The 27,741-nt window shown below is 42.4% G+C and overlaps 1 protein-coding gene across 2 annotated transcripts; it reads left to right on the top strand.

Moving 5' to 3' along the window:
• On the top strand, window positions 1-27,066 carry LOC141265535 (enoyl-CoA delta isomerase 2-like). Of its 2 annotated transcripts, none has more exons than XM_073678714.1 (10): window positions 1-196; window positions 1,951-2,113; window positions 3,895-3,993; window positions 11,641-11,823; window positions 14,152-14,221; window positions 17,093-17,195; window positions 17,385-17,505; window positions 20,554-20,643; window positions 23,043-23,186; window positions 26,800-27,066. In XM_073678714.1, exons 1-10 carry the CDS (start codon window positions 69-71, stop codon window positions 26,953-26,955), a joined length of 1,257 nt encoding a protein of 418 aa, XP_073534815.1. In that variant the 5' UTR covers window positions 1-68; the 3' UTR covers window positions 26,956-27,066. The 2 variants fall into 2 exon arrangements, with proteins under 2 accessions (XP_073534815.1, XP_073534816.1); XM_073678715.1 differs by having other exon boundaries at window positions 186-300.
• Window positions 27,067-27,741: the final 675 nt, after the last annotated feature.

The raw sequence follows: 27,741 nt of genomic DNA, 5'->3' as shown, positions 1-27,741 counted from the left end.
GTGCTGACCAATCAGGGCTGGCGTTACATGTTCTGCCTGTGAGCTGTGTGTAGCCCCGGCACTTGGTGATGGCCGCAGGGAGGAAGAGGAGGGCTCGCACTTTGTCCCTCGCACTGGTGCTCGCCCTGTTCTCTATGGCTGCGTCCTTGCTCCTGGCTCAGAGCCTACTGCGGCTCCCATTTCCTAGAGCAGTCAGGTGAGAGCGGAGATTGTGGTGTGCGAGTGTTATAGAGTGCTGCGAGCAGATTACTAGGACGATCGCTGATGTGATCTGCGCCCATTATGTCAGTCCATTATGGAGTGAGTGTGACTTAGCAAGAAGGACTCTGGACATCCCTATCAGTCTCACCTGTCTCCACCTGTTCCTTAGCTCTCAGCCTCCATGTTCTGGATCTGACCTCCATATTTTTCAATCTCTCTATACTTCTCATTTTCTCCACCTCTGTATTGTGTTGCCCACATACTCTGTAGCGCTGTACAGTGATTGTCACAACATTCCCAAATCTGGGGTTAATCTGCAGGTTTATGGTGTTACTAACCTGCCCGACGCCTGCATGTAACCGAACTCTGGGGGGAGAAAATTAACTTTATTCTCCCCAGCAGCATTTGGGTTCAGTCACCGCTGAGTATACAGAGTGTCCGTCAGGGCCGGGGGCGCAGTTACAGCGGCCGCTCTGTATACTCAGTGGTGACTGAACCCAAGTGCTGCTGGGGAGAATAAAGTTAATTTTCTCCCCCCAGAGTTCGGTTACATGCAGGCGTCGGGCAGGTTAGTAACACCATAAACCTGCAAATTAACCCCATATCTGCAGGATAATAGCGTTTTTGCTGGTGACAGGTTCCCTTTAACTGTTAAGGAAAGTGACTAAGGTCACCACTAAATACCAATGGGATCAACCAAACACATACCATAAATGAATCCATGTGAAAGAAAAGGAAAGTAGCATGCATAGACAGTTTGGGATCACCTAGAAAAATGTATTTAAACAACATTGGAACACTACAAGACAAAGTTAAAATAATTTAAAAAGTCATAAGGCTATTATTGCTATATTTTTTTCACTCCTTTATTACAATCACCTTTCCTCATCTGCCCCACAATAGAACCATCAAGAATAAAAGTTATATACTGTCATAATCAATTATTGTAGGTGTAGCGTACCATAATAAATCTCATTACAGACAGCCAATTGCTGAATGAACACAAGAATTAGAATAATACTAGCCAGTAACTATTCCTACCAAAACCCCACTAATGATCAATAAACGGGGGATTTTTTCTTTTAAGGTGTAGTCTTACAATGATCATGGTGAATTTATGCTTCAACATTCAAAACAATGATAGATAACAATAAGCAACTGTCCTCAACGGGTGGTATGGTGATATCAATATGAAGAATACTGAACACAAATACAGACATGACCGCTGGTCAAATACCCTGGTATATGATGAGCAAGACTCGTAATTCAGTCCTATGGGTGGGGCAAAAATAAAGATGAGGGAGAGCCCCACGCGTATCGCCACCTACCAAGTGGCTTCCTCAGGGGTAGAACTGTCCATTGAGGACAGTTGCTTATTATCTACCATTGTTTTGAATGCTGAAGAATAGAATCACCCTGAGCGGAAAAGAATCCTCCGCTCTGTCGACGTGACGTCAGCACAGGCCGCTGAATCCCCGGGAGGAGCGTCTGTGACTGCTCTGTGCTGAGGAAGAACCGCGCTGGGCACAACAGGCAGGTAGTGCTTAGGCACATTTTTTGTTTTTTTCACAAAGGCCCGGATATCCCCTTTAATATGGGGTTGGATATCTTCATTGTACATTATAGTCCTTTTTTAGATCTGATGCATTGCAATGAACTATACCTTGTTCTTCAATCAATCTTCAGAAAGTGAAAACAAAATGTAATAATTACCCATAACAATGTATCTTATTGATGTCCCCACCATAGGACCAGTAATTGGTGTCCTGTTCCAGCCCTTGGAATACACACAACGGCAGGACATATGCAAGCCACTCAGCAAGACTTCGACAAAGCACAGAATGACTTGAAGACCCTGAAAAAGGACCCCGGCAATGACATCAAATTGAAATTGTATGCACTGTTTAAACAGGTAACATAGCAGTCAACAAATAGATATACATATATTATTAGATGCAAGTTTGTGGCTTTAGTATGTATGCGGTAAATGAAATGTTTTTCTGCCCATATACACAAATGAGGATTGTGCTTTACAATGAAAAGCCTTCTTTTTGACCCTCATTTGATCGCCATGGCTGTATGGCAGTTACAATTAACAACGGCTAATATCTCATTTTGAACATATTTTTTATTAAATATGTTTCTACCATGTATATGGGAAATAAATGTTTATTATACTCCAAGGGACAATGGTTTTCCCAGAGAGCTCAAAAGCCGCCTGATAGCAATCTTTTAACCCCTTAGTACATGTGTATGTACTGGTATATTCCCACTGGTGTCCATAAGTGTGGCGAGGCCTCAGAAGCTGTGCTCCCCCCACATAGAGTAGATGCTGACTATGTTACATAGCCATCATCTGTCTAATAGCAGCTGCCAGGCTGAGCTCAGATCGCTGCTGTTAAATATTTAGATGCCGTAGTTAATCTCTTTTAAGTGGCATTCAAATGGTGCAACACGACCCAATTGTGAGGTGCCCTTGGCTGCCATCTTGGTACTCTTGTGAAGCCCAGTTTATGCAACTTTGATATTGCCGCAATCATGCTGACTCTGATGTTGCCGTGATCATGCTGACTCTGATGTTGCCGTGATCATGCTGACTCTGATGTTGCCGTGATCATGCTGACTCTGATGTTGCCGTGATCATGCTGACTCTGATGTTGCCGCGATCATGCTGACTCTGATGTTGCCGCGATCATGCTGACTCTGATGTTGCCGCGATCATGCTGACTCTGATGTTGCCGCGATCATGCTGACTCTGATGTTGCCGCGATCATGCTGACTCTGATGTTGCCGCGATCATGCTGACTCTGATGTTGCCGCGATCATGCTGACTCTGATGTTGCCGCGATCATGCTGACTCTGATGTTGCCGCGATCATGCTGACTCTGATGTTGCCGCGATCATGCTGACTCTGATGTTGCCGCGATCATGCTGACTCTGATGTTGCCGCGATCATGCTGACTCTGATGTTGCCGCGATCATGCTGACTCTGATGTTGCCGCGATCATGCTGACTCTGATGTTGCCGCGATCATGCTGACTCTGATGTTGCCGCGATCATGCTGACTCTGATGTTGCCGCGATCATGCTGACTCTGATGTTGCCGCGATCATGCTGACTCTGATGTTGCCGCGATCATGCTGACTCTGATGTTGCCGCGATCATGCTGACTCTGATGTTGCCGCGATCATGCTGACCCGAAGAATCATGTTGGGTAATTTTTTCGATAAAATGAAAGATGTGAAAACCAAACCCCTGAAACAATGGAATTTGGAATTATTCTCCTATTTTTCGACCTAAAAAAAACAAGCCCTTGGCTCTTGAAAGAAGGCAAAGGATAAAATAAAAAGTATTAATGAAAAAATGGGCCAGTCCTTAAGAGGTTACAGGAATTGTCTCATCACAACAGTACTTAGGGCATATAGACCTCACAGAGGAAGTTTTACCATTTAGTAATCCCCTTTTATGTACCATAGTTAACCTTTTATGTCCGTGCAGCACTGATGTCTTCTGTAGCAGATATGTTGGCCTAGACCAGGAGCTATCATCGTTTTTATAAAATATCCCCTATAATTTTGACAATCCCAAATGTTCTTGTTTGCAAATATTATTAAATTAAGATATACCACTTCATGTTGTTCAATGCCTTTTCTCACTTTTTACACTTTTTTTTTTCCTTTTTTTAAATCCCAAGGCAACACAAGGATCTTGTAATGCTCCTAAGCCCGGCATGTTGGACTTTGTGAATAAGGCAAAGTGGGATGCATGGAAATCACTGGGAAGTTTGTCACAGGTAATAAAACTATGCATAGTCCATAGACAGGCCGTGTAGCCTCATATGGTGATCAGTGGAGGTCTGTATTGTGGGTCCTGTAATTTGAAAGTATAAAAGAAATGTAGTTTCTGGGGGCCATTGTTTAAATGAGTTATCATGAACTTCTTGTCCCCTATGTAGCTAAGCACTTATCTGCAAGTAGTTGACAACTACTTGCCTGTGCTGCCCTGTGACAATGTCCGTGGTCAGGGGTCCCTCTAGCCAGCGAATTCTCCTCCCTGAGACATCGACAGAGCAGTTCCTTCTCTTCTGTTCTGCTCAGTTGACAGGGCTTCACTGCTGATGTCATTGATTGACACCTGACTGCAGAGAGCCAGCTGTCAATCAACAAGAAGTCAGCAATAACGCCACATCAACAGAGCAAAGTGGAAGAGAAGAGGCTGCTCTGTCGATGTGATGTCACAGAATCATCCGTAACCACTCTAAGCAGGTAGAGATTTTTACAGGGCAGAACGGGCGAGCAGTTAGCTACCTGACAATAAGTGCTTAGCCCAATAAGGGAAAAAAAAGTCCCGCATAATCCTGAATATACTTAGGATGAGCACTAAATGGTCAGTAATAGATTGTTCAGTGGACATAGCTTGCCATTATTTTCAGCAGCAGAGGCCATTGTTACTCAGGGCAAGGCGCTGCTAAGAACTATGACTTGTCCTGGCAAACCAAAAGATTATTTCACATGACAAAAGAGCGTTTTGTTTGTACATCAGATGATCGGCTGCCTGTTTAGATGCACGATTATCATGAAACAAGCATTCGTAGAAATGCTCATTTACGATAATCATTCAGCGTAAATGGAACTTGAGTCCATAAATTGCTGCAATAATGCTTAACTTGTATTATTATCTTAATCTAATATGTAGGATCAACCTTTTTATATTTTCCCCATTCTCGAAAACAGCCCCCTTAGTTGGCCACACATCCATGGTTCTTTTCACTTATTTGTATGGCAGCATGCTCGCTTGGCAATTATCTGAATGTCGTACAAAGTAATGGAGACCTGCATCTGTCATACATTTATAATACTGATGATTTCTGAGGTCTGTGCTCATTCTAGCTTTCTAAGAGATCCTCCAAAATCTGCCTTGCAAATAAGTCATTTCATTCACTGGGCAGAACTGTATCATCTTATAGGATCTCCTGTTGTCAGGGAAAGATCCTCCAGGCCCCTTCATACCCCTTGTAGTTGAATAATAACTATTTTCCCCTTCTCCCATGACAGCACCACCTGAGAGAGGGTATCCGCCCACCAAGGACAGGAACCTACTGAATAAAAAGGCGGTACCTCTCTTCCGCATCAGTTTTGGTTCCTGTCCTTGATGGGAGCCACTCTAGGTGGTGCCTCGCCTACCTGTTCGTGGGATCTGGAGTTGGATCCCGGGATCGATGCGGCCTGGAGGCCGTGAAGAAGCTGCAGATGGGTCCTCTGTTCCCAGCCCCATCTTGCTGGTACCTGGGTCTGCGTGTGGGGGTGGGGGCGCCTTCCGGGGTCCTCTCCCGCGTGCGCTGGGTCCTGCGGCTGGGTCTGCGCACGCACGGTGGCCGTGGCCGGGCGCACCGGCAGGCAGGCCTTCCGGGCTGCGCAGGGTCTCGTCGCGCCCTGTGACGTAGCACTCCGGAAGTCCGGGCTGCGCACGCGCGGGGTCATGTCGCGCCCTAGCACGAGAGCGCCGGAAGCCCCGGTCTGTGCATTATGTAAAGTTAGCCTTCCCAGCTCCTACGCTAAGAACCTTTGCTCTCATTGTATCCAGAAAACTATAGCAGAGGAGTCCCCTAGTTTTTCTATGGATTTAAAAACCTTAATCCAGACGGAGGTCAGGGATTCCTTAAAGAACTTGACCTCTCGTAAGAGGAGGAAACAGAACTGGGTTTCCTCGGACTCAGAGGAATCAGTAGAGTCCCGTTTCACAAGGGAATATCCTTCCCCCTCTGACCTCTCTTCATCGTCTTCATCAGAGTCTTCAGATGATGATGGAGGGGGTAGGCCTTGTTTTTCGGTGGACAATGCTGAAAGATTGGTCAAGGCTATTAGAGTGACTATGGGTATTGCTGATGCCAAAGCTCCCAGAACAGTTCAGGACGTCATGTTCGGGGGCTTAGATCAGAAGAGGAGACGCACATTCCCAGTTAACGAGAGGATCAAGGCTCTTATAGATAGAGAATGGAAAAAAACAGAGAGGAAAGGCCAGCTGCCTTCTTCTAAGCGGAGATACCCTTTTGAAGAGGAGGATGCAGCTAAGTGGCGCAAAACCCCTAAAATTGATGTGGCCATCGCGAAGTCCTCGAAAAGATCCACACTTCCCTTTTGAGGATTTGGGGACCCTAAAAGATCCACTTGATAAAAAGGCCGAGTCTTTTCTAAAAAAAGGCCTGGGAGTCCTCAGCAGGGGCTCTGAAACTGGCAGTGGCAGCCACCTGCACCGCCAGGTCTATGATGATCTGGCTTCAGCAGTTGGAGGACCAGATCAAAGGGAATGTCTCTAGAGAGAAAATTCTGTCTGGTCTTCCTCTTTTGCAGGGGGCGGCTGCATTCCTTGCAGATGCATCGGCAGATTCAGTTAGGCTGGCTGCCAGGTCAGCAAATCTTTCTAATGCAGCCCGTAGGGCATTATGGCTCAAGAGCTGGCCAGGGGATGTGCAGTCAAAATCTAAACTCTGCTCAATCCCTTGCGAAGGGGACTTTCTTTTCGGAATGCCTTAGATGACATCCTGGATAAGGCCGTGGACAAGAAACATGGGTTTTCTACTGTGTCTGTTCCCCGCTATAAGAGCTCCTTTCGGAAGAGGAAAAACAATCGGAGCCAGTTTCCCAGAGACCAAAGTAGTTGGAGAGACCACAAGCCGAATAACAGAGGCTTCATGTTCGGGGTCCATCCTCCGAGAATAAGAAAGCCCCTAAGTGGGAGGAAGGTTGTCCCACTTCCTTCCCGCCTGGGAAAAAATCTCGTCCAGTGCTTGGATGTTAAATTTAGAAAAATCGAGACTAGAACCAAAAAAGGTTCAATCATTCCTGGGTCTCATTTTGGACTCGGAAAACCAGATTTGTCTTCTGCCAGAGGACAAGAAACTGAAGATCAGTTCCCTCACATCACGCATAATCAGCAATCCATCCATGACCTTGAGAAATGCAATGTCTCTATTGGGTACGATGACATCTTGTATCCCAGCAGTTCAGTGGGCCCAGTTCCATTCCAGACTTCTTCAGCAGGAGATCCTGACAGCAGACAAACAGCTCAGAGGTCACCTGGATGGAAGAATATCCCTTTCAAGTTTAGTAACCAACTCGCTGGACTGGTGGATGAATCCGGTAAATCTATCTCTGGGGGTTCCTTGGTCTTTCCAGGTGTCAGATACGATTACGACAGACGCAAGCGCAGAAGGCTGGGGAGCTCACCTGAGAGATCATTCAATACAAGGCCTCTGGTCGGACAGTGAGGCGAGTCTCTCCTCCAACATGAGGGAGCTGTTGGCAGTCAGAAATGCGCTAGTAGAGTTCAGTTCTCTTCTTCAGGGTCATCACATCCGGATGATGTCGGGCAACCGAACGACAGTCGCCTACATCAATCGTCAGGGGGGTACCAGATCCCTTCCTCTGATGTTAGTAGCAGATCAGATCCTTCGTTTTGCGGAGAGTCATCTATTCACGCTCTCGGCGCTGCATATAAGAGGAGAGGAGAACGTAAAAGCCGATTTTCTAAGTCAACATATCTTGAAACAAGGAGAATGGGAATTGAATCCAGCTTTATTCCAGCAGATTGTCGGCCAATGGGGACAACCTCAGATAGATCTGCTTGCGAACAAACACAATCGGAAAACCAAAATCTTTTGCTCATTGAATCCAAAGGAGAAGCCGTTTGCGGTGGACGCGCTGCAAATTCCTTGGGACTTTACCCTGGCCTATGCCTTTCCTCCTCTAATGCTGATTCCTACTATCCTGAGGAAGATCCAAGAAGAACAGGCGAGTGTTATATTGTTTGGCCCAAGAGACCATGGTTCACTTGGATGAAGAGAATGTCCCAAGCGGATCCATGGGTTCTTCCTGACACCCCAGATCTCCTCAGGCCGGGCCCAGTCTTCCATCCCCAAAGATCGGGCCTGCATTTGACTGCCTGGATTTTGAAAGGTCACTACTAACGCAGGAGGGGTTTTCTCCAGGTCTAGTTACTACTCTACTGGCGAGTAGGAAGCAGGTGACGACTAGGATCTATGGCAGAACCTGGGCTAAATTTCTGTCAACCTCGGGTCAGTCCGCCAAAGGGAGGGTTCCTATTGGGGCCATCCTGGAATTCCTTCAGAAAGGCTTAAGCATGGGGTTAGCCACCAGTACCTTTAAGGTACTAGTATCAGCTCTGGGGGCACTATATAATTGCGGCTTGGCAGCGAATAGGTGGATCATCAGATTCATTAAAGCTTGCAGTAGATCTAGACCTGTTCCTACGCCAAGGATGCCTCCTTGGGACCTTAATCTGGTTCTGGAAGCGCTAACCAAACCTCCCTTTGAGCCCTTAGAGGAAGTTTCTGAGAAAATTCTCACCTTAAAAACAGCCATGCTGGTAGCTCTAACGTCAGCTCGTAGGGTTAGTGATCTGCACGCGCTGTCAGTTAACCATCCGTTCACTCAGGTGTGTATGGATAGAGTAATCTTACGACCAGACCCGGCCTATCTTCCAAAAGTAGCCTCTAAATTCCATAGGACACAAGTAATTACTCTCCCTTCCTTCTATCCTGACCCTAGAGATTCAGAGGAACAAAAACTTCACACTTTAGATGTTAAGAGGGTATTAGTCCAGTATTTGGAGGTGACGAAGGCCTGGAGAAAAAGTGACACCTTATTAATCTCATTTCAGGGGGCTAGGAAAGGGCTTAAGGTTACAAGGGGGACCATAGCTATGTGGGTCAGGGACACCATTGGCTTAGCGTACTCTTCTAGCAATCTGCCAGTTCCAGATAACCTGAAGGCCCACTCCACCAGAGCTGTAGCTGCTTCCTGGGCTGAGAAGGCCAATGTGCCCATCAACATCATATGTAAGGCAGCAACTTGGTCATGCCCCGCTACATTTTACAAGCATTACCGTCTTGACCTTTCCTTTTCTACTGATCTGTCCTTTGGGAGGAAGGTGTTGCAAGCAGTGATCCCTCCTTCTGGTGTCTGATCTCTCTAAATCTCTCAGCTGGTGCTGTAATTGGAGAAGGGGAAAAGATCCTAGTTAGTTACCGGTAACAGGATTTTACAGAGCCCATGACAGCACCCTATTAATTCCCTCCCCTTTATCACTTATGGTGTGCACTTCTTAGGGTGTTTTATTAAGAAAGGTTTAGGTGGTAGTTATGTACTAACCTATTTTTCGGAGGCCCTCTCATGCTCCGAAACACTAACTGATGTGGAAGAGAGGTACCGCCTTTTTATTCAGTAGGTTCCTGTCCTTGGTGGGCTTATACCCTCTCTCAGGTGGTGCTGTCATGGGCTCTGTAAAATCCCGTTACCGGTAAGTAACTAGGATCTTTCCCTCCAACCAGCATGTCATTTCCTCATTTTTCCATTTTTAAGTGTGTGACCTTTAATATAGGTTTACCTTCCAGGTGTATGTCCGCGCTCTGTAATTCATACTTCATTTCTTGGATACTTTTTTTGTAGCAAAAAAACAGTAGTGGATCCTAAGAACAAGCAAATATATGTATTTAAAATGTTTACTTCATTTTTTGCATCCACTTCTGATTTTGCCTTGGAAAAAAATAAATGCAAAATATCACTTTTCATGATCTGATTCTCAATCTGTCCAGCTGACCAACATGTTATCAGATAACTTTATGAAGCTAGTTATAGTCATTACATCTCATAAGTGTGGCCACTGTCACAATTATATTGGCCGCTGTCACACTTAAGCTAGCCATGCACATGCTATATCTATCAGGTGATGGCTTTCTCTTCCGACTCCCCATACATGAACGTTCACCTCAACCAAATATGATAAAATGCGTGACCTACATATTTCAGCTAATATGAAGAAACATTGGTTTAAGCTGCACTCCTACTGTAAACTGACTGTAGAAGAGAAAGGATTAGCCACCTAGATCAGGGCTGCTCTTTATAGACCCTCATTAAAATCTAAGTCTCCATCTAAAAAGACCTATTCCTGTGCTCATAAAAATTGAGTTAAATACTTTTTAAAAATCCATGGGTTCCCCTGATTCTGCTGCATTTTTTACTTTTGGGCTGATTTAATTTGTTGCAGAGATATTCACATTTGTTGCTTTTGGAGCACACCTTGTGAAATCTCTGCTTGCAGGCCAACTGGGTGTTTCTGCAGGGGGAAAAGTGTGCTTTTACCCCTTTCTCCCAGATGCTGCCTACAGAAAAATCAGGGCTGTGGAGTCAGTAAGCCAAACCTCCGACTCCTCAATTTCCATTACACTGACTCCACGACTCCGACTCCCTCATACATGGCTCATGTTTAAGTGATAAATTTACTGTAGCACCGATTCATCTCAGCTAAAAGTCTAGACCCTTAGATCAGGAATAGGACAGATATTTATAGGACATTTCATAACTTTCCCAAATGCTTATGAAAAAATATTCCCCACAAACTGCATTGAACTACTGTACCCGATTTATTATATATTTTAGGAGTCGGTCCATTTTACTCCGACTCCACCAAAATGGGCTCCGACTCCACAGCCCTGCGAAAACTGTGGCAAAATAAGAGAAACTTGTGGATTTTTACAAGGTATTTAACTCCATTGTTTTCAGCCAGTGTCAAGTCCTCTTTAAATGCTTCTTTTCACCAGTTTTTTTTTTCTACTTACCTGCATTCTTTCCTCTAGTTCCATTGTGCTTCTTTCCAGCCTAGCCAAGATGTTGAAGCCATATTACATAACTGCTTCTGGCTTCATTAGTGAAGCTCCTGCACTGTTTTTACCCTGACTATAGGTACTGGGAAAATTCTCAAGATATTTTATATTCCTCATGATCTTGACGGCTCTCTATTTGTCCCTGGGAAAATATAGCAGCATGCCTTCATGAAACATCCGATGAAATTAAAGTCAATCGACCGCTGCAGCCATCTGGCAGCTGGTGGAACAGTGGCATCATCGCTCCATATGAGTGGCAGACCGCGAAGCGGCCAACTCTGGATCTGGCAGTGTGCCAATAGGTGATTATTACTGAGTTTGTAATTTTTTACATATGCCATTTCCTGGGCAGTTTTATTTTAATACCCATTTAGATAGGCAAATAACTAGGGAGGCAACAGCTGCAGGAGCGTGCTCATTCTTGATTATTGGCACAGCTAAACAGGCCAGCTAAAAAAAACAGCAATGTTTTTGACAACAGATCACAGTGTAACAGGACACACAGGACGGTCGTATTAATGATCATTCTGTGCTCATAAAATTTGGCTTTGTCTAAACTGGCCATTAAATGACCTCTAATCGGTCTGCATGTAGAGGCGGGGTGATGAGAAATGGGACCTTACTCTTTCACAGCCTATCCATGCACGTCACCCAGAGATCTCTATACATAGATCTAGGTAAAGTAGGTAGATGTGATATACTTCAGTACATTGTCATTATATACTGACATTATTGTTTTATGTTTGTATATATTTTCAGGATGAAGCTAGAAAATCCTATGTAGAACTTGTTAGCAATTTGATCTCGTCTGAAGCCCCTGCAAAAGATTCTGCTTCCCCAAGCACTGGTCAGAAATATGATACAGTGCAGGTGCTTACTGGTGACAATATAACCAAGATATATCTGAACCGACCAGATAAGAAAAATGCCATCACACTACAGGTAAAAATCACAATCATGTCTCAACCTTTGTGATAGAAAACGCTGTCCTTTTCTGTATGGGTAGGAGCTGTGGTTGAGACACTTCTTGGATGAAAGGTCCTTGTAACTTGTGCTATGTAAATGAATATTTTTCCTACAGCTCATCTGCTGGAAAAATGAAGCATTACACAGGTCCATTATAAATAAAGGAAACCTGTCTTGTTGAACTTGCACTGTGATCTATGGTCACCATCATTATAAGGCAGAAGGAGCTGAGTAGAGATATGTATGTATATGTATGTTTTGTGACAAAATATTCATAATAATTTGCTTTTTTTTTCTGTTCCTGCACATTTTGGACTTGGGAGTCCAGTGGGTGGTCTTATCTGTGATTGACCACTATCCTCTGTATGGAGACTTAGAGATAAACATACTAAATGTTTTACCATAAACTTTCTATCAATCTTTTAAGCATATCCTTTTCAATACCATGCTGCTTACAGATTGCTTGTTCAGCACTTCAGGTCTCCTTTTTGAGTGATTAGGCTATACAAATGTATTACTGAGCATATAGGCTATACAAATGTATTACTGAGCATATAGGCTATACAAATGTATTACTGAGCATATAGGCTATACAAATGTATTACTGAGCATATAGGCTATACAAATGTATTACTGAGCATATAGGCTATACAAATGTATTACTGAGCATATAGGCTATACAAATGTATTACTGAGCATATAGGCTATACAAATGTATTACTGAGCATATAGGCTATACAAATGTATTACTGAGCATATAGGCTATACAAATGTATTACTGAGCATATAGGCTATACAAATGTATTACTGAGCATAAAGGCTATACAAATGTATTACTGAGCATATAGGCTATACAAATGTATTACTGAGCATATAGGCTATACAAATGTATTACTGAGCATATAGGCTATACAAATGTATTACTGAGCATATAGGCTATACAAATGTATTACTGAGCATATAGGCTATACAAATGTATTACTGAGCATAAAGGCTATACAAATGTATTACTGAGCATAAAGGCTATACAAATGTATTACTGACCATAAAGGCTATACAAATGTATTACTGACCATAAAGGCTATACAAATGTATTACTGAGCATAAACAATGCTGCATTTCAGAAGCACATTGAGGATATTTTATTGCACCATAATTAGGACTTGTTGACACCCAGCATTTTTTTTTACATGTGGGGAAAAAATACAGTATTTTACAGTAAAATGAATAAGATTTCCAAACTCGGAATTTAAAAAAAAAAAAAAAAAAAAAACACAATAACCCTAATTCATCAAGACCGTTGATTTTTCTCGCCGGTCTTGATGAGGGGGTGTGGTGGAGTCAGATCCTCCTGATTCATGAAGAGGTGCTCGCCTATTTATGAATATGGGGCGTCTAACAAGTGCCACGCCAGAAATCTTACTCCAGTCCTAATTGGAGTAAGGCTATGTGCCCACGATGCAGAAATGAAGCGGAAAATTTCCGCTTCATTTCTGCATCTCCTTGCCAGAAAAAACGCGTTCGGAATTTAACACGTGTTTTTGACATGCGGAATTGCCATTCGTTTTTCTAATGTATTGAGTAGGCAATTCCGTGTGCGTAAACACACAAATAATGGGCATGCTGCAGATTTTTCCGCACATAAAAGCCGCTGCGGAAAATTCCACAGCATGGGCACAGAACATGCGGATTGTTATTGGGGACCATGGGGCTCGTTTTTTCAAGCGTTTCCACAGCTGAAATTCTGCAGCAAAAACGCTTGAAAAACGTATCGTGGGCACGCAGCCTAAGATTTCTGGCATAGGGATTTAGACGAGCTGTGGCGTCTCGCTTCCGCTGTGCCCTCAGCCCATCCCATTTTGGTGGAGCTGGGGTAAACTGGCATGAAAACTGTAAAATTCGAAAAAAAATTGCACACATTTTTATAGCAGTTTACATCAGAATTCTGTTGAAATTGTTTTGATGAGTTGGGCCCAGAATGTAATTTTTTTCAGCATTTTTACTACAGTTTTTCCAAATTAAGATCATATTGGTTTATCACCAAAAAACGCAAGTGATTTATGTTGTGGTTTTCTGTCCATAGCCTGTGTTTTTCATGTGGGAAAAGTAGACCTCAAATACGCTATGTGTGAACATACCCTTAGTTTTATTTTGGTAATACCCATACTTAATTTTAGGCTACACCAGTGCTGTCCATACGGTTGTTACATTTGCCTCTTTTCAATTGTATCATTTAATTTAATCTTTCCTAAACATTTTAATATTTATAGCTTCACCATCTTTATTGACTTATTTTTTTTTCAGATGTATAAAGAGATTGGTCTGGCTTTAGATGAAGCTGCCAAAGATGACTCGGTTATTACTGTATTGACTGGTATGATCATTCCTGAATATTAATATCCTGATTTAACACATTTAATTGGGAAACCTACATTTCATTATCAGTTATCTCTTAAGTGTTGATTGTAAGTTCAAGTGAAGCACATCTATTTCTTATCTGCATTATGATCTAGTCGTTCTTAAAAATGTGTCTGGCATCATGAATACAAGGTAGAAAAGACAACTGTCCTGTCCGCACAGTATGCTGACCTATTTAGTCTTCAAAGTGATAGCGCTTCTGTGAGCTCCATAAATCTGTTAAATGTCTTAAAGGGAAACTGTCATTATGTTTTTGCTATGTAACCTGAGGGCAGCATGAGTTAAGGTTTAAAACACAGATTTCAACAATGTATCACATGTCTGGCTGTGGGATGTTGTTTACTTACAGTGGGGAAAAAAGTATTTAGTCAGTCACCAATTGTGCAAGTTCTCCCATTTAAAAAGATGAGAGAGGCCTGTAATTGACATCACAGGTAGACCTCAAATATGAGAGACAAAATGAGAAAACAAATCCTGAAAATCACATTGTCTGATTTGGAAAGAATTTTTTTTACAATTTTGGTGCAAAATAAGTATTTTGTCAATTACAAAAGTTCATCTCAATACTTTATCTATCCTTTGTTGTAAATGACAGAGGTCAAATGTTTTCTGTAAGTCTTCACAAGGTTGACACACACTGTTGCTGGTATGTTGGCCCATTTATCCATGCAGATCTCCTCTAGAGCAGTGATGTTTTGGGGCTGTCGCTGGGCAACACGGACTTTCAACTCCCTCCAAAGGTTTTTTGTAGGGTTTAGATCTGGAGACTTGTTAGGCCACTTCAGGACCTTGATATGCTTCTTACAAAGCCACTCTTTCGTTGCCCTGACAGTGTGCTTGGAATCATTCTCATGCTGAAAGACCCAGCCACTTTTCATCTTCAATGCCCTTGCTGATGGAAGGAGGTTTGCACTCAAAATCTCATGATACATGGCCCCATTCATTCCTTCATGTACATGGATCAGTCGTCCTGGTCCCTTGGCAGAGAAATAGCCCCAAAGCATGATGTTGCCACCCCCATGCTTCACAGTAGGTATGGTGTTCTTTGGATGCAACTCTGCATTCTTTCTCCTCCAAACACGACGAGTTGTGTTTCTACCAAACAGTTCTACTTTGGTTTCATCTGACCATATGACATTCTCCCAACACTCTTCTGGATCATCCAAATGCTCTCTAGCAAACTTCAGACGGCCCCGACATGTAACTTCTTAAGCAGGGGGACACGTCTCGCACTGCAGGATCTGAGTCCCTGGCGGCGTAGTGTGTAACTGATGGTAGCCTGTGTAACGTTGGTCCCAGCTCTCTGCAGGTCATTCACTAGGTCCCCCCGTGTGTTTCTGGGATTTTTGCTCACTGTTCTTGAGATCATTTTGACCCCACAGGGTGAGATCTTGTGTGGAGCCCCAGATGGAGGGAGATTATCAGTGGTTTTGTATGTCTTCCATTTTCTAATTATTGCTCCCATATTGATTTCTTCACACCAAGCTGCTTGCCTATTGCAGATTCAGTCTTCCCAGCCTGGTGCAGGGTTACAATTTTGTTTCTGGTGTCCTTCGACAGCTCTTTGGTCTTCACCATAGTGGAGTTTGGAGTGTGACTGTTTGAGGTTGCGGACAGGTGTCTTTTATACTGATAACTAGTTCAAACATTTGCCAGTACTACAGGTAATGAATGAGTGGAGGACAGAGGAGCCTCTTGAAGAAGTTACAGGTCTGTGAGAGCCAGAAATCTTGCTTGTTTGTAACTGACCAAATACTTATTTTACACCAAAATTTGAAAAAAAATTCTTTCCAAATCAGACAATGTGATTTTCAGGATTTGTTTTCTCATTTTGTCTCTCATAGTTGAGGTCTACCTATGATGTCAATTACAGGCCTCTCTCATCTTTTTAAGTGGGAGAACTTGCACAATTGGTGGCTGACTAAATACTTTTTTTTCCCCACTGTATTTTGAAGGTTTTATCACCTTGTGATTATCATTGTCTGGGCTACATCAGCTACAGCATTGCTGGCATGCTAGTCCCACTCCACCCCCTTCTGCGATAAGCAGCTTATTGTCTATAGAATTTGTACATAGAGAGCTGTGCTGTGGCCGGGGCTAGCTTTCTCCGCTCTACTGCATTGCATTATGCAATCTTCTCCCTTTCCCCATAACATTCTGATCCTCTTTTTCATCATGTGACTGCAATTCAAACTAGACTGCTCACATAGTGTCTTGTGTGGATAGGAGACTGCTTTCTCAATGACAGGCCATTAGAGCCTTGATGTGAGTCTCATTGGTAAAGCACACAGTAGACATAGTGCGAGCTTCAGAAGAGGACTGTAATGATATTGGATATTGTAAAAGAAGAAGATTGGTAAGTATTTAAACACATCCACCTTACACTACGTACCCATAGATAAAGGATTAGGAAATAACACTTCAAATTTGACTGCACAGATTGCTCCGCATGCAGCGACATTCTTTCTAGCAAAATGCAACTCATTTCCAATAATCAGTGGGGTCTATAGAGTGCCATTAGAATTGGTCGCATAATATGTCTGGCACAAGGTTATCCTTTTCTTATGATTAGAACCCATGGCACATTAAGAGACATGCGCCTACTAATAATCCAGATGCATCTAATAAGTGCAGCTCCAGTGCACCCAGCACAGCCATGTATTACATAGCCGCCTCTTGTTTTATTGTATGACTGTGTGTAACCTCCCTGTGAGTAACAGCTGATTGCGGTAGTTTACTGGAGCTGAAAGAACACCGATGGATTTTGTCTTGATGACACAGCCTCTCTAAGTTCAGCTGTCATTTTTTGTGTTTCATTTTCTTATAGGGTTTGGGGATTACTTTTGCAGCGGCAATGATTTGAATAATTTTACCAATATTCCACCTGAAGGCAAAGAGAAGATGGCAAAGGATTCTGCTGTCATATTAGAGTGAGTACATCCGCATTTAAATGCACAAAATCTCCTATTCATAAACTTGTCCAAAGTTAATGTTCAAATGTAAAGTCAATTGCATATATAAGACCTCTCAACAATTACTAGATTAAATTTGAAGATATTAAAATAACTATCCTCCAATTTTTTTTTTTCTTTTTAAAATACAATTTCTCCTTTTTATAGGGCTTTTGTCAGCAAATTTATTGATTTTCCTAAGCCTCTAATTGCTGTTGTAAATGGACCTGCAGTTGGTATCTCAGTGACAATATTAGGATTGTTTGACCTTGTCTACGCCACTGACAGGGTAAGTGTTATGTTTTGAGATGTCATAAAGGGGCAAAAGTATTCAAACATTTTAATTTAAAATATTTAACTTTTTTTTATAGTTTTTTTCTAGCTTTTGTAGCATTTATGCATTGTGTACTTCAAGAATGTAGGAAATAATTGTTTTTTTTTTGTGGAGTGTTTGAGAATCGGATACATTAGTGAATTTATAGGGCCACATTCAGCGTTCCCTCTGTGGAGACATAGCTCTGGTTGGTGCGCAGGACAGATATAACAGCAGCACTTTTAAGGTCACATATCCATATGTCGCAGTCGGCATTGCGACTTTTGGCGTTTTCATGCCAAAGTGGGCACAACATGGACTGGCTGGGACATGGCTTCCATGGTCATCAAAAGTTACACCATTACTTACTCCAGAAATGTTAGACCAGTCCTTGACTGGAGTAACACTTCTGGCGATGCGCATTCCTGTGATTCTTATTTTGGGTGGTTAGTAGTATGCCATCTTTATAATCAGGGATGATCATGTCTCAGTGCTTAGCGGGTTAATTATGCGTGTTTTGCCAAAGTGAAAAGGCGTTGTGTTTGGTTTATATTATAACAAAAAAAGAGCAGGAGAAGCCCTGTTTGATCAGAGCTGTGTCACTGTCTCTGCACTAAGCCAAATTTGCCTATCCCTGCAAAGCTAATCTTCTGTTTAGTGTAATGTAGAAAAGCATCTGCCCATTAACATTCATCACTCTTGATGTGGAGAGACGCTGCAGCACATCATCGAACACCCAGTATTGTAGCTATTCAGTAAAATAGGACACCTGCATGATACTTGCTGGGTGTCGGACTGTTGCTCACCTTTGATGGAACATTGCTCAACATCCTCACTGTATTGCTCAGCCGCTGCCAAGGCTTAGAGCAGGAATGTCAAACTCAAATACACAGAGGGCCAAATGGGCCAACCTTGATATTTATTAAAAATAAAATGTCTACAATTTAGGAAGTTTTTCCTTATCATCAAATATAATAATGAAACTTTTCATATGGAAACAAACTTAACGGGGTTGTCCCACGAACAAAGTACATTTTAATTAATAGATCTTAGAATAAAATTATCACATAATCACAAATGGGGCATACTGGAATAATATGTTATGTAAAAAGCATATGGCCTAATGGCCTAATTTAAATGTAATAATAGAGGATAAAACAACTTGAATTAATAAATAATACAGATAATAAAGTATGATGCCAACAGTGTTGCCCCTCAAATACAGTATGATACCACCACAGAGAATTCCTCCACAGTGCTCTCCACATTCATGGTATAATGACCCTACTGTAACCCCCAGCAAAGTATGGTGACCCATCACAGTATGATGTTCCAACTGTGATCTACACACAGACCTCCACACAGTGTACTGGGCCACGCGTAGTCCTCCACACAGTGTACTGGGCCACGCGTAGTCCTCCACACAGTGTACTGGGCCACGCGTAGTCCTCCACACAGTGTACTGGGCCACGCGTAGTCCTCCACACAGTGTACTGGGCCACGCGTAGTCCTCCACACAGTGTACTGGGCCACGCGTAGTCCTCCACACAGTGTACTGGGCCACGCGTAGTCCTCCACACAGTGTACTGGGCCACGCGTAGTCCTCCACACAGTGTACTGGGCCACGCGTAGTCCTCCACACAGTGTACTGGGCCACGCGTAGTCCTCCACACAGTGTACTGGGCCACGCGTAGTCCTCCACACAGTGTACTGGGCCACGCGTAGTCCTCCACACAGTGTACTGGGCCACGCGTAGTCCTCCACACAGTGTACTGGGCCACGCGTAGTCCTCCACACAGTGTACTGGGCCACGCGTAGTCCTCCACACAGTGTACTGGGCCACGCGTAGTCCTCCACACAGTGTACTGGGCCACGCGTAGTCCTCCACACAGTGTACTGGGCCACGCGTAGTCCTCCACACAGTGTACTGGGCCACGCGTAGTCCTCCACACAGTGTACTGGGCCACGCGTAGTCCTCCACACAGTGTACTGGGCCACGCGTAGTCCTCCACACAGTGTACTGGGCCACGCGTAGTCCTCCACACAGTGTACTGGGCCACGCGTAGTCCTCCACACAGTGTACTGGGCCACGCGTAGTCCTCCACACAGTGTACTGGGCCACGCGTAGTCCTCCACACAGTGTACTGGGCCACGCGTAGTCCTCCACACAGTGTACTGGGCCACGCGTAGTCCTCCACACAGTGTACTGGGCCACGCGTAGTCCTCCACACAGTGTACTGGGCCACGCGTAGTCCTCCACACAGTGTACTGGGCCACGCGTAGTCCTCCACACAGTGTACTGGGCCACGCGTAGTCCTCCACACAGTGTACTGGGCCACGCGTAGTCCTCCACACAGTGTACTGGGCCACGCGTAGTCCTCCACACAGTGTACTGGGCCACGCGTAGTCCTCCACACAGTGTACTGGGCCACGCGTAGTCCTCCACACAGTGTACTGGGCCACGCGTAGTCCTCCACACAGTGTACTGGGCCACGCGTAGTCCTCCACACAGTGTACTGGGCCACGCGTAGTCCTCCACACAGTGTACTGGGCCACGCGTAGTCCTCCACACAGTGTAATGGGTCACGCGTAGTCCTCCACACAGTGTAATGGGCCCTGGCTTCGCAGGCCAAATATAATCACCCTGAGGGCCAGAGTTTGACATTTGTGGCTTAGAGGGAACATTGGCCACATTGTTTTGGTATTCTTGAAGGAGCGCGTGCTAATGTGTAAAGCTCATGTGTGCACAGCACTCGTGTCCACGCCGTCACCAGTGAGAATGTGGACTTCATTCACTCCAGTACTAACAGCAGAAATTCGTGAAACCTCCTACCTCTTTGATACAATTGAGATGATTACCGTATGAACAGATGTCAATACCGTACACCAATTTAACTTTTACAAGAACAGCTACCCCTGCATGGAGTATTTGAGTTTATTTTTCCAATTCCATCATTATTGATCGATGTTATAACTAGTTTTCTCTACTTGGATGTGAAAAGTATTGTTTGTTTCTTTTGGCAGGCCACTTTTTACACTCCCTTCAGCCAGTTAGGACAAAGCCCAGAGGGTTGTTCATCATATACGTTCCCACATATTATGGGTCTAAGTAAGGTGCGTATCGGTGGTCGGTGGTAATGAGAATTATCTGGCTGACAAGACTCCTTAAAACATATGGCTCCGTCAAAACTTAGTGGCACTTAAATTAGAAGGTGTTAGTAACCTGATCACTGGTAATATGTATTCTATGCCTTTTTCTTTTCCCTGCCGAAAGTTTACTTCAAAGCATGTGCCAGAGGAACAGAGGCTGGGTAAAGATTGCGGAGATGATAAAACTTGTAAACTGTAAATAGTTTTTGCTCTTTTGTAGTCCCTCTGCTTCTCTGAGTATTCAGGTTTATTTTGTTTTTAAAAATCCACAATACAGTTCCAGAGGTGTGGATGTCTATACCTAGTGCTAATTTTTATGGTCTGAACAAGGGCATGTGGCTTACAGGATTCTCTGTGGTGTCTTTAGTCTGCTCTGAATAATTACACTACAAGCAATGCCCCTTGGTGAAGACCCCGAAAAATTAGCACCAAATAAAAAGAACCATGTGTCTGAAACTGTATGGCAAACATAAAGCAAATTATTGACCTGGTGACAGTACCTAGTGGTAGCCCGGCTGTCAATCACAGTGGGATTCCTTTGGTGATTGTGGAGGTGCGGGAGCAGTGCAATCATAATAATGTACATGTTATACCTACTGCAGCAGATATGTTGCAGATGACATATGTACATTATTTTGTTTTAACCCTTTCACGACCAATGACGTATAGGTACATCATAGGTTGCCTCCCCATCTTTGATGCGGGCTCCAGCACTGAGCCCGCATCTTTTCAAGCACATGACAGCTGTTCTGGTCAGCTGTCATGTGCCCCTAGCAGCCGCAGGTGGAATCGCGATCCACCAGCGGCTGTTAACATGATAAATGCCACTGTCCATCTCTGACAGTGGCATTTAACATGCTCGTACCAGAAGCTCGCCACTAACCTCGCCCATCGGTGACCCTGTCACATGATCACAGTACGCCGATAGGTTGGCATGACAACCGGGGGTCTGCAGAAGAACCCCGTGCTTGTCATTGACGATTTGCTATGAGCGTTGACCAGTGGCTGGCTTTCATAACCGATGATCATTGCTGCTACACATAGCAAGACTGAAGCCCTGCTATGTATAGCACAGGCAATCAGAAGATTGCAGCTTCAAGTCTCCTAAGGAAACTATTAAAACAAGATAAAGTAGAAAAACATTTTTTAAAAAATATAAAAAAATATCTAAAAGTTCAAATCACCCCCCTTTTGCTCCATTCAAAATAAAACAATAATAAAAAAATACACATATTTGGTATCGCCGCACTCAGAAACCCCTAATCTATCAAAATATAAAAATTAATCCGATCGATAAACAGCGCAACAAGAAAAAAAAAAAACACTGGAATTAAGTTTTTTTGGTCGCAGCAAAATTGCAGTAACAGGCGATCAAAACATCATATCTACTCCAAAATGGTATCAATAAACGTCAGTTTGCCGGGCAGAAATTAAGCCCTCACCGTGTACCAAAATCCTGAAAAACTGAGACACTACAGGTCTCGGGAAAATGCTTTTTTTTTTTTAAATACAAACTTTGGATTTTTTCTTCACTATTTAAATTAAAAAAGAGCCTATACATGTTTTGGTATCTGCGAACTTGTGATGACCTGGAGAATCATAATGGTAGGTCAGTTTCATTTAATGAACATGGTAAAAAAAAAAAATTATGGAATTGCACTTTTTTTTTGCAATTTCACCACAATTTAATTTTTTTTCACGTTTTCCGATACACTACATGGTAAATATCAATGGTGTCATTCAAAAGTACAACTCGTTCCTCGAAAAACAAGCCCTCACATGGCCATATTGATGGAAAAATAAAAATGGTATGGCTCTGGGAAGAAGGGGGGCAAAAAATTTAAAACGGAAAATCCCAAGGTCGTGAAGACGTTAAGAACTGAAGCTTTGACATATTGTGCAAAGTCTTAGTAAGATGTAAATGTTTCAATAAATTTTTAGGTGGGTTCATAAACTAGACATTGACCATGTACAAATCTACCATACATCTGCAAGGAGTTTGTATGTTCTCCCTGTGTTTGTGTGGGTTTCTTCCTGGTTCTCCGGTTTCCTCTCACACTCCAAAGACATACTGATAGGGGACTTAGATTGTGAGCCCCAATGGGGACAGTGCTGATAATGTCTGTAAAGCGCTGTGGAATATGATGGCGCTATATAAGTGAGTAAAATAAATAAATAAAAATAAATACTATCTAGGAATAAATGATTGGTACAGATATTAGGATTGGTACAGATATTAGGATTGGTGTTAAGATTTAGCCTCATTGTAACTTGAGCCAAAAGACACTTCATTTCTTGCCATTTTGGGGCTTTTCTAATTCCATAGATCAGTGTCTGATTTCTGTGTCCAATGTGTTTTACAGGCTGTAGAAGTTCTTCTTTTTAACAAGTTGCTGACGGCACATGAAGCTTGCAAGCTTGGACTTGTCACTGAAGTTTTTCCAGATAGCACTTTCCAGAAGGAGGTTTGGGAGAGACTCAAGGGTTACGGTGAACTACCCAAAAATGTAAGTGGAGCTCACAAATTAAAGACCTGAGTGGATACATAAGTGTTACTATTTCCAGTCTTGAGAGATGACTGCATCCAACCCTGCCTCAAACATTTGTTAGTCTTTCTCAATAAGCACAAGAAAAACTTTTCCAAGTGCAAAAGGATTTAGTGTAGAAAAAAGTTTTTCGCAAAAGAAGTTCAAACTCAATCCATGCAAACAGATGATTTTTCATTTTTGCATGTTTTTTTTTTCGCTCCTTCTTCCAACAGCAATAACTTTTTATTTGTGAAGACTTTTTTTTATTTTTTTGCCACACGAATTGTTGTTTTGAATGACCTGATGTATTTTACTATATAATGTACTAAAAAATGGGGGAATAATGGCAAAAAAACACCGCACTGCTACCATTATTTTTATTGTGGTTTTGTTTTGTTTTTTGCAAGTGGTAAAATGACCGGGTAACATAATTTTCCCATTCGTATGCTTACACCAATATCAATCTTGAATTTTTTCATTTTTAACTCTTCCTTTGATGTGTGAGGGCTTATGTTTTGCACGTCGAGCTGTAGCTTTTATTGATATTACTTTGGGTACACATGACATTGTCATCTTTTTTGCAGAAGTGTGGCAACCAAAAAGCACCAATTCTTGTTTCTAGATTTTCTTTTCCATTTTGGCATTCACCTCATGGGATTAATATTTTTATATTTTATTAGTTTGAGAAGATAGGCACATGCCAATAACAAATATGTCAATTCTTTTAGATTTTTACATTTTGCTATTTATGTTTGGGGAAGAGGGGGGTGATTTTATCCTTTTTGTATTTGGGTTTTTTTTTGGGGGGGGGGGTTGAAGTGGTGGCTTAAATATTTTTTAAATAGTCCTCTTGGGGGACTTGACTCTCCAATTGCTTGTTCACCTATCCAACACACTACCATACTCGTGTGATGTACATGTACAGGGGCTGTATCGCCAATTGTATAAGTGTGTTTCTCTGAAAAATAAAGTTTTTCCTACATTCAATCTTTTTGATATTGGAAAAGTCTTTTTTTCTACTCAAATTACTGGATGTTTAACTCTAGTGTGGTCTGTTCAGTACTATGGTTTGAATTAGAGGAGCCAGCAGAGTACTTGCCTAATGTAATTAAATTGTAAATGTCGTTTTGATTTAATTATTTTTTTTTGCATAAATCAATAATCCACTTTTCGCTTCCTGAACTGATAATTCATTAAATTCTCAATTTATGAATAAAATCTAATAAATGCAGATTTTCCCATTACTGACATAGGAAATGGCAGTTAGTGCTCATAAAGTTCTATGGAGAACAGCTGTTTCAGGAGAATTTGCAGCCGAATGTTTTGTCTGCCTCTAGCTCCCCCTCCCCGTTCCCCTCTCTGTGGAATTTTATTAGTACCAATTGCATTCTCCTATCTCAGAAATGGGATAATCTGTCTTCATTTAATGCAGATTTGACCTATGAGTTGAGCGTGAAAGATCAATCCAGGAGGTGAAATTTCTCTGATAAGATATTAGAAAGTTTCTTAGTTTCATCTGTAGTATTGAATTATGAAATAAAAATTAAAACGACGTTTACTCTTTAAAGGGGTCGACCCACATTCTAATAAAACCTACACAAGACAAAAGACAAAAATATATCTCATACCCTACCATCATTATATATAAATGTAAAGCAAAGTTGCATAATAAATATAGGGTACTTAGTGAACTATTTTTGATCAAAAAAAGTATACAAGCCGTCCCACCAGCGGCAAGGTGACCCTAAATTGGGACGGTACCTATACTGCCTATATTAAAAACCTTACTGTATATCAAAGTTGAAGCAATGCATATAAAAGGGTAGACAAATAGGACCGGGTCCCAACTCCAGACCACCCAGGCCCGTGGTAAGCTACATATATACCAGTCAGCTCAACAAAGGGGATGCCACACCCTTAAATTGCACAGAATGCAAACAAGACAAAAAACCAGGCAATGTGAACTGAGGTCTAAGATGGTAGACATGCAAGAAATAGGAGCATGTTCACACTAGCAAAAAAGAAACAAAACCTACAAAAGACAAAAATATATCTCATACCCTACCATCATTATATATAAATGTAAAGCAAAGTTGCATAATAAATATAGGGTACTTAGTGAACTATTTTTGATCAAAAAAAGTATACAAGCCGTCCCACCAGCGGCAAGGTGACCCTAAATTGGGACGGTACCTATACTGCCTATATTAAAAACCTTACTGTATATCAAAGTTGAAGCAATGCATATAAAAGGGTAGACAAATAGGACCGGGTCCCAACTCCAGACCACCCAGGCCCGTGGTAAGCTACATATATACCAGTCAGCTCAACAAAGGGGATGCCACACCCTTAAATTGCACAGAATGCAAACAAGACAAAAAAACAGGCAATCTGAACTGAGGTCGAGGACATGGAGGGCTGTACCGCCCTCCAAAGAAGTGCCACCCCATACCATTACTGACCCACTACCAAACCAGTCATGCTGAAGGATGTTGCAGGCAGCAGATCGCTCTCCACGGCATCTCCAGACTCTGTCACGTCTGTCATATGAGCTCAGTGTGAACCTGCTTTCATCTGTGAAGAGCACAGGGCTCCAGTAGCGACTTTGCCAGTCCTGGTGTTCTGTGGCAAATGCCAAGCGTCCAGCACGGTGTTGGGCTGTGAACATAACCCCTATCTGTGGACGTCGGGCTCTAATACCACCCTCATGAAGTCGGTTTCTAACCGTTTATGCAGACACATGCACATTTGTGGCTTGCTGAAGGTCATTTTGCAGGGCTCTGGCAGTGCTCCTCCTGTTCCTCCTTGCACAAAGGTGGAGGTAGCGGTCCTGCTGCTGGGTTGTTGCCATCCTACGGCCCCCTCCACGTTTCCTGGTGTACTGGCCTGTCTCCTGGTAGCGCCTCCAGCCTCTGGACACTACGCTGACAGACACAGCAAACCTTCTTGCCACAGCTTGCATTGGTGTGCCATCCTGGATGAGCTGCACTACCTGAGCAACTTCTGTGGGTTGTAGAGTCCGTCTCATGCTACCACGAGTGTGAAAGCACAACCAACATTCAAAAGTGACCAAAACATCAGCCAGAAAGCATTGGTACTGAGATGTGGTCTGTGATCCCCACCTGCAGAACCACTCCTTTATTGAGGGTGTCTTGATAATTGCCAATAATTTCCATCTATTGTCTATTCCATTTGCACAACAGCATGTGAAATTGATTGTCAATCAGTGTTGCTTCCTAAGTGGACAGTTTGATTTCACAGAAGTTTGATTTACTTGGAGTTATATTCTGTTGTTTAAGTGTTCCCTTTATTTTTTTGAGCAGTGTATATAGAACATCGGACATCACTCTTCTTTTTATATGTTTGTTGTAAAAAAGTTAGGTATTATTTGTCTTGCTCCTGACTACATACTTGTGTTGAAATAAAGTGTACCCATATAAGTACATACACACAGATAATTCTTTTAATCCAATACTTATGGAGTTTGTGTGCTTTTTTTTTATAAGTAAGCAAAGTGGGTAATTGTGTGTCAAGTTATCAAGCATCTCCTCTTCCATCCTAATGTAATGTTGTGTCTGACTTTTTTCTTTAGTCCTTGACTTTCTCCAAGCAACTGATTCGCGAGACTGAAAAAGAAAAGCTTCATGCCGTTAATGCTCAGGAGTGTGAACGTCTCATAGAACGTTGGTTGTCAGAGGAGTGCATGAATGCTATTATTAGTTTCTTCCAGAAGAAGGCAAAGTTGTGATTTATATAATGATCTGTAGGTGCTAATATATATAATTTTCATAATGTTCTTATTTTTTTTATCTAATAAAATATCCCCAATTTATTAAACACATTTCTTTTGGCTCAATAACTTTTATTGACGTAAAGTAGAAGTATAAGTACAAAAAAGAGTTATATATCAAATACAATGAAGAAGTAAAAAAGATATTGAAATATTCATGCATTGTTGGAAACACAAGAAACTGTGGGTTTAGGCTGCTGCTACTACTTAGAGACATGTCACTAGGAAAAATGTTGGTTCATCAGTCTTATCTCAGCATTAAACGGGTTGACCACCTTCAGGGCTATATATATATATTTTTTTTTTACTTGACCGCATGTATTTAGGGCAAAAATCCCTTCTTTCAGTTGGTTTCATTAAACATGTTTCACTGTTTGACTTTTAAAGGCTCTTTTTTTTCCCTGCAAGCTCAACTTTGATGTGGTCTGTGGTCATAAATCAGCTGAAAGGAGCTTTGAAAAAGACAAAAGAAGTTACAAACTTTTCCCACAGACACGGTGAACTCATTGATGGATTCTCAGTAAACTCATTCTGCAGCCAGCAATAGACACTACAACACAGAGGCAAACTATACAAAAATGTTATGAAACCCAATTGCAAAAAAATGATTTTTAGCCCCAAATACATTTAAGTAAAACAGAATAGTCTCCAAAAGTTCACTTTAGGAGAAGCTTGATTAAACATTTAAAAATAAAACAGCGAAACGCCACAGAAACAAAGCGAAAGGGACAAGTTAAACAAGAT

Source organism: Phyllobates terribilis, unplaced genomic scaffold (genome assembly GCF_046119375.1).
Source record: "Phyllobates terribilis strain yellow unplaced genomic scaffold, ASM4611937v1 Scaffold_4__5_contigs__length_816908805, whole genome shotgun sequence".
NCBI lineage: Eukaryota > Metazoa > Chordata > Amphibia > Anura > Dendrobatidae > Phyllobates > Phyllobates terribilis.
The sequence above is the reverse complement of the archived record's forward strand: the minus strand, read 5'-3'. Positions and strand labels throughout refer to the sequence as shown.

Excerpts from the sequence above, each read along its gene's own strand:
- LOC141265535 (XM_073678714.1), top strand. The coding sequence starts at position 69 with ATGGCCGCAGGGAGGAAGAGGAGGGCTCGCACTTTGTCCCTCGCACTG. Across the intron at positions 2,114-3,894 it reads TGTATGCACTGTTTAAACAG|GCAACACAAGGATCTTGTAA; the intron begins GTAACATAGCAG and ends TTAAATCCCAAG. Across the intron at positions 20,644-23,042 it reads ATATTATGGGTCTAAGTAAG|GCTGTAGAAGTTCTTCTTTT; the intron begins GTGCGTATCGGT and ends TGTGTTTTACAG.